The 14,860-nt window shown below is 49.9% G+C and overlaps 1 protein-coding gene across 5 annotated transcripts in view; it reads left to right on the top strand.

The window, feature by feature from the left end:
- The window catches only part of TPO (thyroid peroxidase), a 127,494-nt gene that overhangs the window by 88,957 nt on the left and 23,677 nt on the right, over positions 1-14,860 (top strand). For all 5 annotated transcript variants that reach the window (XM_055253450.2, XM_055253448.2, XM_063622864.1 and 2 more), the window contains one exon: positions 9,510-9,609. In XM_055253450.2, coding sequence (XP_055109425.2) covers positions 9,510-9,609 — 100 coding nt within the window. The remainder of the gene's footprint in view (positions 1-9,509; positions 9,610-14,860) is intronic.

Raw genomic sequence — 14,860 nt, 5'->3', positions numbered from 1 at the left:
ATAGGATTCTCGCTGAGACTCAGCTCCTTGGTGGAGGACACAAGGGCCAAGGTCAAGGCCAGTCATCAAGCGAGTGAGTCTGAAAAGAGATGGCCAGGATGCGGCTGCCCGGGGCCTTCAGAGGCCAGGGATGCTCTTTCTGGTGCTCTCAAGCTACATCCGCCTGACTGGCACGTCCGCCACCCAGTGTCAGGCACACACCCCTCCTGTGTCAGGCACACCCCACTCCTGTGTCAGGCATACCCCACTCCTGTGTCAGGCATACCCCCCACCCAGTATTAGGCACACCCCCACCCTGTGTCAGGCACACCCCACCCTGTGTCAGGCACACCCCACTCCTGTGTCAGGCATACCCCACTCCTGTGTCAGGCATACCCCCCACCCAGTATTAGGCACACCCCCACCCTGTGTCAGGCACACCCCACTCCTGTGTCAGGCACACCCCACTCCTGTGTCAGGCATACCCCACTCCTGTGTCAGGCATACCCCCCACCCAGTATTAGGCACACCCCCACCCTGTGTCAGGCACACCCCACCCTGTGTCAGGCACACCCCCCACCTTATGTTAGGCACACCCCCACCCTATGTTAGGCACACCCCCACCCTGTGTCAGGTGCACCCCACTATCCTATATCAGCCATATCCCACTCTCCTGTGTCAGGCACACCCCCACCGTGTCAGGCACACACCACCCTCCTGGGTCAAGCACACACCATCATCCTGTGTCAAGCACACCCCCCACCCCCGTGTCAAGCACACACCACTATATGTGTCAGGCACACCCCACCCTCTCAGGCACACCCCACCCTCTCGTTTCAGGCACACTTCACCCTCTCATTTCAGGGACAGCCCACGTTCTTGTTTCAGGGACAGCCCACCCTCTTGTTTCAGACACACCCACGCTCTCATTTCAGACACTCCCCACCCTCTCGTTTCGGGCACACCTTACCCTCTCATTTCAGGGACATCCCGCTTTCACGTTTCAGGGACACCCCACCCTCTCGTTTCAGGGATACCCCACCCTCTCATTTCAGGGACATCCCACCCTCTCGTTTCAGGGACACCCCACCCTCTCGTTTCAGGCACATCCCACCCTCTTGTTTCAGGGACACCCCACCCTCTCGTTTCAGGCACATCCCACCCTCTTGTTTCAGGGACACCCCACCCTCTTGTTTCAGGCAAACCCCACTCTATTGTTTCAGGGACACCCCACCCTCTTGTTTCAGGCACACACAACCTCTCGTTTCAGGGACACGCACCCTCTCGTTTCAGGGACACGCACCCTCTCGTTTCAGGGACACACACCCTCTCGTTTCAGGGACACCCCACCCTCTCATTTCAGGGACACCCCACCCTCTCATTTCAGGCACACCCCCCCTCTCTTTTCAGGCACACCCCACCCTCTTGTTTCAGGGACACCGCACCCTCTTGTTTCAGGGACACCTCACCCTCTTGTTTCAGGGACACATACTCTCTTGTTTCAGGCACACCCCAGCATCTTTTTTCAGGGACATCCCACCCTCTTGTTTCAGGGACACACACCCTCTCATTTCAGGGACATGCACCCTCTCGTTTCAGGCACACCCCCCCTCTCTTTTCAGGCACACCCCACCCTCTTGTTTCAGGGACACACACCCTCTTGTTTCAGGGACACACACCCTCTTGTTTCAGGCACACCCCAGCATCTTGTTTCAGGGACACCCCACCCTCTCGTTTCAGGGACACCCTCCCGTTTTAGGCACACCCCACCCTCTCATTTCAGGGACACCCCACCCTCTTGTTTCAGGCACACACACCCTCTTGTTTCAGGCACACCCCACCCTCTTGTTTCAGGCACACCCCACACTCTTGTTTCAGGGACACCCCACCCTCTTGTTTCAGGGACACCCCACCCTCTTGTTTCAGGGACACCCCACCCTCTTGTTTCAGGCACACACACCCTCTTGTTTCAGGCACACCCCACCTTCTTGTTTCAGGGACACCCCACCCTCTCGTTTCAGGGACACCCTCCCTTTTTAGGCACACCCCACCCTCTCATTTCAGGGACACCCCACCCTCTTGTTTCAGGCACACACACCCTCTTGTTTCAGGCACACCCTAGCATCTTGTTTCAGGGACACCCCACCCTCTTGTTTCAGGCACACACGCCCTCTTGTTTCAGGGACACCCCACCCTCTTGTTTCAGGGACACCCCACCCTCTTGTTTCAGGCACACACACCCTCTTATTTCAGGCACACCCCACCCTCTTGTTTCAGGCACACCCCACACTCTTGTTTCAGGGACACCCCACCCTCTTGTTTCAGGGACACCCCACCCTCTTGTTTCAGGGACACCCCACCCTCTTGTTTCAGGGACACCCCACCCTCTTGTTTCAGGCACACACACCCTCTTATTTCAGGCACACCCCACCCTCTTGTTTCAGGCACACCCCACACTCTTGTTTCAGGGACACCCCACCCTCTTGTTTCAGGGACACCCCACCCTCTTGTTTCAGGGACACCCCACCCTCTTGTTTCAGGGAGACACACCCTCTCGTTTCAGGGACATGCACCCTCTCGTTTCAGGGACACCCCACCCTCTCGTTTCAGGGACATGCACCCTCTCCTTTCAGGGACACCCCACCCTCTCGTTTCAGGGACACTCCACCCTCTTGTTTCAGGGACACCCCACCCTCTTGTTTCAGGGACATCCCACCCTCTTGTTTCAGGGACACCTCAGCATCTTTCAGGGACACCCCACCGTCTTGTTTCAGTGACACCCCCGCATCTTCTTTCAGGGACACCCCACCCTCTTGTTTCAGGGACACCCCCGCATCTTGTTTCAGGGACACCCCACCCTCTTGTTTCAGGGACATGCACCCTCTTGTTTCAGGCACACACACCCTCTCGTTTCAGGGACACCCCACCCTCTGGTTTCAGGCGTCCTCTCTCTGCACAGCATTTCCCCCTCACACTCATGGTTTTATCAGCCTCTGGTTTTATTCATGCTTTTTCTGCATATGAAATCGTATCATCTCTTCCTTTCAAACCAGACCACTCTCAATCATGGAAAACTAGAAACAGCAGCTCTTGCGTTCAGGTTTTTAAATAAAATGTTTAAATTCAATGGTTCGGATGTGAATTGCAAAGGTAGCCAGGTGGCGAAGCTGCCATGTTCACAGAGAGGAGCTCAGCTGCTTTCCGCATTATTATTACAAACCAAGAAAGCGGATTCAGAACACTGCTCAGGTGAAGGCAGTGGGGCATTTATGTCAAGACTGCAATTTTGCTGGACTACAGCCCAGAAGCACTTGCTGTATTTTTGGTAATATCTCACCCCATCAGACGGCTCCATGAGGCCACAGAAAACACTTCTACTGCTGTCCTCCGGCTGAAGTCACCACCCTCCGTCCCTCCCAGTGTTTTCTTCTGGACTCACCCACAGAAGGAAGGAGAAAGGAGGCCCAGTGGAGGTCAGGAACCGCCCTGGGAGAGCACTCAGAGATGAATTCATGCCTAAGAGGGCTCGCCCACTACCCCCTTCCTCCTGGGCCCCCTTTGAACGCCTGCACCGTGACTGGGGCCAGCAGCACATGAGCCTAAGACCATTCTGTGCACCAGGGCCCATGTCCGAGAGATTAACACACAGGTGCCCAGGGCTTCTCCTGTCTCCACGGTGACTTACAGACTTAGATTTAGATATAGATATTGATTATGGATAGAGACAGTTTCGATATAGGCACAAATGCAGATATATAGATATAGATATAAATTTACATATAGGTGTAAAAGAATAGACTTAGATTTAGGTATAGCTCTCCCTATATAAGTTTAGATGTAGACACACGTACAGATTTAGGCATCGATATAATTATAGAGGGAGCTCTGTTGTGTTGTGTTCCTAACGTTGCGGTTAAAGGGACTGTATTCGTTTCCTGGGGATGCCATAGCAAAGCCCTGCAGACTGGGGGTGCCACAGCAAAGCCCTGCAGACTGGGGGTGCCACAGCAAAGCCCTGCAGGCTGGGGGTGCCACAGCAAAGCCCTGCAGACTGGGGATGCCACAGCAAAGCCCTGCAGGCTGGGGATGCCATAGCAAAGCCCTGCAGACTGGGGGTGCCATAGCAAAGCCCTGCAGACTGGGGGTGCCACAGCAAAGCCCTGCAGACTGGGCACTTGAACAAGAGATTTCTCTCTCAGTGAGTCCTGGAGGCTGGAGTCCAAGATCAAGGTGAGGGCAGTGTTGGCTTCCCCTGAGGACTTGCCTCTTGGCTGCAGACACCACCTTCTCCCTGTGTCCTCCTAGGGCAGTCCCTCTGTGTGTCCATGGCCTCATCTCCTCATCTCATAAGGACATGGCTGCCTTGGGCCACGGCCCACAGTGACATCCCCATGCCACCACAATTACCTCCTCAAATGCTCCATCCCCAAGTCAGCCACATTCTGAGGCCGGGGGGGTTGGGGCTTCAACATAAGAATCTGGGAGACCCAGTTCAGCCCACAACAGCCAATTGGTCCATGGTGCCATCTTTTAATCTTCAGAATAAAACTTTAGAAGAAGTTCATACAACAGGAGCACGAGTTGCATAAACTAATTTCCAATATTTTGTTTCAAACGTCTTGTTCTAGTTTTTTTCCTGAGAACAATTACAACATACATTTATTTCCTGCATCTTTTTTTTTTTTTTTTTTTTTTTTTTTTTTTGAGACGGAGTCTCGCTCTGTCGCCCAGGCTGGAGTGCAGTGCTGCAATGTCAGCTCACTGCAAGCTCCGCCTCCCGGGTTCATGCCATTCTCCTGCCTCAGCCTCCTGAGTAGCTGGGACTACAGGCGCCCCTCACTACGCCCTGCTGATTTTTGTTTTTCTATTTTTAGTAGAGATGGGGTTTCACCGTGTTAGCCAGGATGTATTTCCTACATCTTAAGGACTCTTTTCTATAAACGCTGAAGCCAAATGTGTCTCTAGAGTTGAGACGTTCCCTCCCATTGCTACCTCTTTGCTCAGGAATCCTCCTGCCTGGACGCTGTCCATCTGCCTCTCCAGGTCTTGCCCCCGCCAAGGGCATCCGAGAGAGACCCTGAGCCCGGCCCGGACCAGCGCCCGTGCAGTGCCCGTGCTCAGGGCAGCTCTGAGCTTCGCGTTGCCTTCTGGTTCTGTGCAGTGGATGTGATGTTGCATGGTGCTGTCCCTGCCCTGCTCCGCCCCTGCTGGGCTCCTGGCTGCAACGTGATGTCAGGGTCCGTGGCAGAACACATCTTCCTGCTGAGCCTTGCAGCCCCTCAAGCAGCTGGCTGCCTCCGAGGAGTTTCCTCTCCAACAGCTGCCCTGTACCTCCCTGGCCTCCCTGTCAGGACCCAGGCCCTCCAGAGGCACTGGGCCAGGCCGCCGGTGGAGCCTGATGGTGGACGATGGTGGACAGTGACCTCTTTCTAAGGAAGGGACTGAGGGAGGGAAAGTGCCCCCAGAGCATCTCAGGAGCTGGGAGGCGAAAAGCTGGGGATGCTGGTGTCAGTGCATGCTTCCCCCACCACCAGCACCCTTATAATTATACCCCCTGCAAAAACGACCATGGAAAATTAGGACGCTGAGCATGACCTTTCTGCATCCCTGACGCACAAGCCTAACTGTTGTTGCACGGAGGCCACACATGTCCCTGATGAAAGAGCCCTGCTCCTGCACAAACAGCCATCAGTGCCCTCTCCGTACAGACGGCGCAGCCAGCAGTGCCTTCTCTGTACAGACGGCACAGGCCAAGAGGACCCAGCACCATCCCTGGATGCACCAGCTCTGTCACTGCTGGTTGCAACCAAAAGGTTGATGGACATGGCTGTCTCTCAGCTTTCAGAATGACAGCGTGAAACCCAAGGCTGCCTCCATGAGGAAGTGTGGACACAGAGAAGCAGAGGCTCCGGCTGGGTGGACATGCACTCAGGTGCTGAGGGCTGAGCGTGACCCAGGAGCAACAGCTGAGCTATGGGCTCCTACGAGCCCTGGCTGGAGGCCAGAGGTTCCAGGGAAGGTGGGCACCAGGGCCCATGTCTGAGAGATTAATACACAGTGCCACGGCTGCTGCTTCTGTCCTCACAGTGACTTACAGACAAGGACGCCGAGGCCTGGGAAGATGAGGCATGGCTGTGAGAGGAGCTCACACTCCCCGGCCCGTGAGAGCTCCGGCCCCAGCCAACCCGTGTGCTGGTCGTCATTGTAGATGGGGTCTCCAGAGAAACAGGAGCAGTCAGAGATGCAGATGTGTGTACAGAAATAGTTATAGATTAGACAGAGACATCCACAGAGACACAGTTTGTAGATGTAGTTATATAGATTTAGACATTGATTTAAATATAGATATGGATATTGATTGATATACATATATAGATTTACATAGATTAGACATAGATATAGATAACAAATATGTAGACATAGATATACTGATTTAGATTTGGATGTAGATATTGATTATGGATACATATAGTTTTAGACAGGTACAGATGCAGATATAAAAATATAGATACAAATTTACACATAGGTATAGAATAGATTCAGGTGTAGCTCTCCCTGTGTAAGTTTAGATATAGACACAATATAGGTTTTGGTATAGATGTAAATATAGAGGTAGGTACCCATACATAGACATAGTTTTACATGTGCATCTAGCTCTGTGTACTGATATGTGAAAGCATCTCTATTCTGCAGAATTGGTCATGGAATTAGGCTGAGGAGTCCCAGGATCTGCTGTCTGTAAACTGGAGTCCCAGGGGAGCTGGCGGGGTAGTTCCAGTCTGGGCAGGCGAAGCTGCATTGAGATGTCCCAGCTCAAGCAGAGACTCAGGAAAAGAGAATTGAAGCCCTTTTTTCTCCACTGGGGCCTGGAAGGATGGGACAGGGTCCACCCGTGTTGGGGAGAGCTGTCTGCTTTTCTCAGACCACAGATTCCAATGCTGATCCCGTCCAGGACCCATCTCAAAAACACAGCGGGAATAATGTCTAATCTGGGCACCTGTGCTCCAGTCAAGCTGATACATAAAATTAACCATCCCAGTCATATTATTCTGACCTGAATTCTCCAAAATCCCGATGCCCTCTGTCTGCCCAGGGCCTGCCCAAACCCGATGCTCTTTCTTTCAAAAGGCCCTCGTTGGCCTTCACCCAGCCTCAGGGACTCCCCCCTTGCCCAGCCCCACAAGAGGGGCACCAATGCCCACAGCAGAGAACTCCAGGGCTCCCCAGGGTGGCACTGAAGAGGTTGCAAAGCCACTGTGGCAGCAGCTGTGACCTTTGCGATGCCCCCGTAGGACATGCAGGGGCTTCAGGACCTGTCTCAGCTTGGTATCTCCCAGAAGCACACAGCCTTCAATCTGGCTCCAAGTGGATTTACTGGCTCTTGAAATTGAAAATGCCAAGAAAGAAAAATTTGGAGCAAAGAATAAAGGAAAGTTTCTGCTGTGCAGCATCTGGCCTTTCCCCTGCCCAGGCTCATTTCACACTTTTGGGTAAACATGGAGCTGCTTACGTCCCTGCTGTGGGTCTCCCATTTGCTGGTGTGAGGTGGGCTTCACTCAGATGCTCGCCACGGCCCAGGACGTGGCTCCTCCTCTTACTCAAGGCTCTGATGTCAGATGCTTGGCTTTGCTGGTTTTTGAAGTTCCACAGGTGGCCCCTCCAGCCCAAGTTTCTCAGAACCAAATCCAGCAGGAAGGGGGAGTCCCCCTCCCGGAAATGTCAAACACCAATTCCAGAATGAATTTCCACGGCTGCACTGTCCTGACTGCCCTGACCTGGTCTGTGCTTACCTGGAATCCCCACCCAGGCCTCGATTGGCTCAGCCTTCCCCGCACCCCCAGCCCCAGATGCACAGGCAGAGCCCCCACCTGTAGCAGCCATGGGGGTGAGAGCAAGTAGCAGCAGATGGAAACATGAACTCAGCCTCTTTCTGGATGTGGGAGGAGCGGCGTCCCACAGCCAGCAAGCAGCTCTGCTCTCCACCGGCTTTTAGCAAGAGGCTGGTGTGCTCAGGTTGCCCTGCAGACTCTCCTGCGTTTGTGAGAGGTGGCAGGAAGGAGATCCCGGAGGCGGCAGGATGGTTAGAGAAGCCCAGGAGGAAAAGTCATGAGGTGCAAAGGCTAAGAGGACAGGATCGTTTTGGAGAAACAGGGTGTGCATTTAGAATTTATTCATTCTTGTATCCAACAAATGCTTGCTGAGTGTCCAAGACCCATGGGAGGAAGACAGCCACGGACACCACCTGTGTCTGGGCTGGGAAAGACCCATGCTAGGAAGACAGCCATGGACACGACCTGTGTCTGGGCTGGAAATGAGACACACCTACAAATCATGCCGAGGCGCTAAGTGGCACAGGGAACCCCAGTCACCCGCAGACGCATTCATCACCAACTTTAAAAAATCCAGTGTGAGAAATAGAACCAAGCCCAGCACCCATTCCCCCAGCCGCTGCCTCTGTCGGTGCCTGAATGTGCTCTCTTGGCCCCAGAGCCTTTCTTCAACCACACGTGATGATGTTTATCCAGGGCGACCCATGTTTGTTTAAGAAAAACACTGATTGGTAGTATTTAAATTCTTATTTAAAAGTCAATTTTCGTTTCATCTTGGATTTCTCCTCGGCCACCGCGAATGGGCCCCTAAACAGAAAAGTCAGTAATAAAACTGGTCAAAGGAGCTCTCAGTTCAGGGCCGCAGTGGCCCCAGGCTGGCATCTCCTTGCAGAAAGCACAGAAGCCAAGGGCTGGAGCCAGGAGCCCTTACTCAGTCCCCGGCTTTTTCAGATGAAGACACAGGTCCAGGTGGGAGGCACTTCCTCAGGCCCCTCACCAGATGTCCTGGGGCCCGCTCCTGGGCTGCCTCTCTCCTCTGTCCCGTCAGGCCTTCTGCACTTCTCTGTCTGATTCCCACCAACCTTGTTCAGTTTCTTTCTGGAATGGGCCGATGAGACCCAGGATGAGCTCCAAAGTCTGCTGCCGTCCCGTGCCCCTGTCCCCCCAGGGCTCCAGCTCTGCAAGGTGCTGGCCACCTTCCTTCAACCACAGTTTCACCTCCAGGAGGCTTCTGGGAAGAATAAAATGCAGCCAAGGGCAAAACCTCACAGCGTTACACCGCGTCCCTTACAGCCCACCTTGCGAACCTTTCCTGCCCCGGTCTGAGGCCCCCAGGGCTCCCTGGGTCCTGTGGTCCACTCCGAGGGCACTGAGAGCCCTCCCTGGTTTGGGCAGTAAGGTGTGCTTTCTGTCCTGCAGGACAGCGTCCATGCCGAGCCCACAGTGAGGTTGCCATAGAGAGAGAGCCAACTTCTCTGCCCTGTGTCCCCTGCTGGCTCTCCCCACACACGTCATATTCGGGTCTGGACTTAATGGTCTAAATGGCTTTTCTGGGCAGATAAATGTCCCTCCCTCCCTGCGTCATGCTGTGGGGTGAAGGCCGCTGGCCCAGGACAGGGTGTGGTCCAGACTCAGGCAGGACAACCTGGCTTGCCCAGGCCCTGGAAGGTTCTTCTAACCAGGCCTCTTTCTGTGCCCCAGACTCCGGGAGGCTCCCTCGGGCGACTTGGGTCTCCATCTCGCTGGCTGCTCTGCTGATCGGAGGCCTGGCAGGTCTCACCTCGACGGTGATTTGCAGGTGGTAAGTCCTTCACTTTTTGACTGTTACTTAGACACAAAGCAATCTCCTTTCCTCTGGACATGGCTGCAATGAAGCTGCTTTATTTTCCTGAAGCTAACACAGATTACGGGTATCTCAAAGGCATAGATCTCAGAGCTATTTTGTACAATGTAATAGACTCTCCGGATCTTTCATTATGCTTTAAATAATGAAAGTGGACTGATCATTCGTACATCTTAGGTGGTGTCAGATATCTGTAGATGAAGATTCAGCAATATGGAACACTTTTCTAACATTAAATGATTGCATTGAAGTAGTCTTTTGTTAGGAGTAAAGATTCTTTCAAAGGTCTCTCAGAGAAAAAAGGTCATCCATGAATAAAAAGTTTTATTCTTCAGTTCTATTCCCTCCCTTGAGGGTAGAAATTGGAAGTTGAACTTTCATGTTAAAAATGGCGCTGCTGTTGAAAGACTCAGCCCCACACCTGAGAGGCCCTGCCCTGTGAGAATGCTCTCTGCAGAAAGAGCCCCTCGAGGCTTCCTCGGGTGGGGCAGCTGGTCCACGTCCCTAGCCCTGAGGATTACTCCTTGCTGCTGCCTCTCACCTTGCTGCTCTTGAGAATCAAACTCCTTGAGCATCACTTCATTTTTAATGTGCAATTGTTCATTTTATATAGACAGTATTAAAAATAACAGCAAACACTATAAGAAGTCATTGCAGGCCCAGGCTGGGCCCCCAGGGCCATGCCCTGGATACCAGCAAATAGAGGCCACAGTCTCTTGGCTTCTGCTCTCCCTGAGTGCCAGGCTTAGCCCAACATGCCCTGTGCATGCTCTTGCTGCAGCCAGCCCTGCCTTCTGCCAGGATGACCCCTGCAGTCGCCTTCGCCCTCCACCCCGGCCTTCAGAGCTCCTCACTGGCTGAGCCCCCAGCACCACCCCATACCACACATGTATGGATTATCCAAGCCTCCCAGCATCACCCGATACCACATATCTATGGATTATCCAGGACATTCCCACTCTAAGGCCATCTTCCCGGGTGTTTCTCATCTTCCCAATAATAGAAACTCAACATTCTGGCAAACTTCATTTTTCTTTTTTTTATTTTATTTTATTATTATTATACTTTAAGTTTTAGGGTACATGTGCACAACGTGCAGGTTTGTTACATATGTATACATGTGCCATGTTGGTGTGCTGCACCCATTAACTCTTCAATTAGCATTAGGTATATCTCCTAATGCTATCCCTCCCCTCTCCCTCCACCCCACAACAGTCCCTGGAGTGTGATGTTCCCCTTCCTGTGACCAAGTGTTCTCATTATTCAATTCCTACCTATGAGTAAGAACATGTGGTGTTTGGTTTTTTGTCCTTGAGATAGTTTACTGAGAATGATGGTTTCAAGTTTCATCCATGTCCCTACAAAGGACATGAACTCATCATTTTTTGTGGCTGCATAGTATTCCATGGTGTATACGTGCCACATTTTCTTAATCCAGTCTATCGTTGTTGGACATTTGGGTTGGTTCCAACTCTTTGCTATTGTGAATAGTGCCGCAATAAACATATGTGTGCGTGTGTCTTTATAGCAGCATGATTTATAATCCTTTGGGTATATACCCAGTAATGGGATGGCTGGGTCAAATGGTATTTCTAGTTCTAGATCCCTGAGGAATCGCCACACTGACTTCCACAATGGTTGAACTAGTTTACAGTCCCACCAACAGTGTAAAAGTGTTCCTATTTCTCCACATCCTCTCCAGCACCTGTTGTTTCCTGACTTTTTAATGATGGCCATTCTAACTGGTGTGAGATGGTATCTCATTATGGTTTTGATTTGCATTTCTCTGATGGCCAGTGATGATGAGCATTTTTTCATGTGTTTTTTGGCTGCATAAATGTCTTCTTTTGAGAAGTGTCTATTCATATCCTTCACCCACTTTTTGATGGAGTTGTTTTTTTCTTGTAAATTTGTTTGAGTTCATTGTAGATTCTGGATATTAGCCCTTTGTCAGATGAGTAGGTTGCAAAAATTTTCTCCCATTCTGTAGGTTGCCTGTTCACTCTGATGGTAGTTTCTTTTGCTGTGCAGAAGCTCTTTAGTTTAATTAGATCCCATTTGTCAATTTGGGCTTTGTTGCCATTGCTTTTGGTGTTTTAGACATGAAGTCCTTGCCCATGCCTATGTCTTCAATGGTATTGCCTAGGCTTTCTTCTAGGGTTTTTATGGTTTTAGGTCTAACATATAAGTCTTTAATCCATCTTGAATTAATTTTTGTATAAGGTGTAAGGAAGGGATCCAGTTTCAGCTTTCTACATATGGCTAGCCAGTTTTCCCAGCACCATTTATTAAATAGGGAATCCTTTCCCCATTTCTTGTTTTTGTCAGGTTTGTCAGAGATCAGATAGTTGTAGATATGTGGCATTATTTCTGAGGGCTCTGTTCTGTTCCATTGATCTATGTCTCTGTTTGGGTACCAGTACGATGCTGTTTTGGTTACTATAGCCTTGTAGTATAGTTTGAAGTCAGGTAGGGTGATGCCTCCAGCTTTGTTCTTTTGGCTTAGGATTGACTTGGCGATGTGGGCTCTTTTTTGGTTCCATATGAACTTTAAAGTAGTTTTTTCCAATTCTGTGAAGAAAGTCATTGGTAGCTTGATGGGGATGGCATTGAATTTATAAATGACCTTGGGCAGTATGGCCATTTTCACGATATTGATTCTTCCAACCCATGGAACCAATGGAATGTTCTTCCATTTGTTTGTATCCTCTTTTATTCCATTGAGCAGTGGTTTGTAGTTCTCCTTGAAGAGGTCCTTCACATCCCTTGTAAGTTGGATTCCTAGGTATTTTATTCTCTTTGAAGCAATTGTGAATGGGAGTTCACTCATGATTTGGCTCTCTGTTTGTCTGTTATTGGTGTGTAAGAATGCTTGTGATTTTTGTACATTGATTTTGTATCCTGAGACTTTGCTGAAGTTGCTTATTGAAATTGTGGCAATAATCGATAGCTTACCAACCAAAAAGAGTCCAGGACCAGATGGATTCACAGCCGAATTCTACCAGAGGTACAAGGAGGAACTGGTACAATTCCTTCTGAGACTATTCCAATCAATAGAAAAAGAGGGAATCCTCCCTAACTCATTTTATGAGGCCAGCATCATCCTGATACCAAAGCCTGGCAGAGACACAACCAAAAAAGAGAATTTTAGACCAATATCCTTGATGAACATTGATGCAAAAATCCTCAATAAAATACTGGCAAACTGAATCCAGCAGCACATCAAAAAGCTTATCCACCATGATCAAGTGGGCTTCATCCCCATGGGATGCAAGGCTGGTTCAACATACGCAAATCAATAAATGTAATCCAGCATATAAACAGAACCAAAGACAAAAACCACGTGTCTATCTCAATAGATGCAGAAAAGGCCTTTGACAAAATTCAACAATGCTTCATGCTAAAAACTCTCAATAAATTAGGTATTGATGGGACGTATCTCAAAATAATAAGAGCTATCTATGACAAACCCACAGCCAATATCATACTGAATGGGCAAAAACTGGAAGCATTCCCTTTGAAAACTGGCACAAGACAGGGATGCCCTCTCTCACCACTCCTATTCAACATAGTGTTGGAAGTTCTGGCCAGGGCAATGAGGCAGGAGAAGGAAATAAAGGGCATTCAATTAGGAAAAGAGGAAGTCAAATTGTGCCTGTTTGCAGATGACATGATTGTATATCTAGAAAACCCCATTGTCTCAGCCCAAAATCTCCTTAAGCTGACAAACTTCATTTTTCTAGCAATTTCTCGGTACACTGAGGAACGTCTGCCCCTTGAACAGGAAATCTTTGTCTTACAGTTTTTGCATCTCCTACAGGAACTGGTTTTTAAAAACTTGAAAGCTTAGCAACCAGATGTTACCCATGATCATTGTTGTTTCCAAAGGGCCTTGTCAAGAATCCACAGTAATGGCCTCTTTTCTGTTGTTTTTATTTTTGTGAGCACTTGTAAGGGAAGCCTCTGTACCTGCCATCTGCTCTGCATCCTGTTTCTCTGCTGCTGAGATATGGTAGTAAAGCCAGTTCCCCATTTCGGTTATTCTGCAAGGCCTCTGATGACTACTGTGGTTGACACAGACACCTGCATTTGACGCATGAGCTTATGATCTATCCCGCATACGATATTTCAGTGATGTATTTCTGAGTAGCTTCATAGCTTCTAACAAAACTAACATACACCATAATTCAGACAACTGTGAGAAATTCCTTCCAATAGAGAGGTGATAGTGATGGCTAAAGCCATGTATCAGATGCAATGCCAAGTCATCCTTAGCCACTGTCTCCTCTGATTTTCTGATAAATCATCTGACTCAGGTGCTTGCCATGGCTTGAACTGGGCATTGCCCAAAACATATGTTTATATCCTGACCTTTAGGACCTCAGAATGTAACCTTATTTGGAACTAAGGTCTCTGCAGGTGCAATTAGTTAAAATGAGATTGTCCTGGAGTAGAGGAGCCGCTAATTCAATATAGCTGGTGTTCCCCTAGAAAGAAGAGTTCGGAGGGAGTCCTGCCTAGCAGGTGAAGGCCATCTCGACGGGAAGGCAGAGATCAGGGTGGGGTTTCTCTAAGCTGGGGCCTGGGAAGATTGCCGGCAGCCACAGGAACTGGGAGGGAGGCCGGGGGAGCCGCCTGCAGGCACCTCGATGTGGACTCCTGCCTCCAGAGCTCTAGATCACAAACTTCTGCTGTTTAAGCAGCCAAGTCTGTGGTCCTCTGTGACTGCAGCCCCAGAAAACTAACAAAGTGCTATGATTGCGTCCATTTTCAGTGTAGCATGTGGAGGTGGAGCGAGAGCCTGTTACTTGCTCAAAGCTGGTAGGCCCAGAGCAGATCTTTGAACCCAAGACCTGTCTGGTGCTAGAGGTCGTGCCGCAGCTGCCCTGCTTCTCCTCGCGGGAAGATTATATTCCACTTGCCAGGGCTGTTGCTTCAAATAATCATTACCAGTGAAGACTGAATAATCACCTACTCTCTCTACAAGACACTATATTGATCTGTTTTGGGAAGAGACTACTTTAACCTTTAAATGGTGTCTCTAGTTTTAGATGGGGTGGTGGCAGGAAATATTCCCTATGTTTTACCAATCATTTGGTCTTCAAACCTTAAGAACTTTAATTACTGATAATTAAAACCCTCAGCTAACCATGAAATAGACTAAGCAATAAAAAATATTGAATAGTCTGTAAGCAAATAACTTCAAATT

Source organism: Symphalangus syndactylus, chromosome 18 (assembly GCF_028878055.3).
Source record: "Symphalangus syndactylus isolate Jambi chromosome 18, NHGRI_mSymSyn1-v2.1_pri, whole genome shotgun sequence".
In the NCBI taxonomy this organism is placed as follows: domain Eukaryota; kingdom Metazoa; phylum Chordata; class Mammalia; order Primates; family Hylobatidae; genus Symphalangus; species Symphalangus syndactylus.
This window is presented reverse-complemented; position numbering and strand designations above follow the sequence as displayed.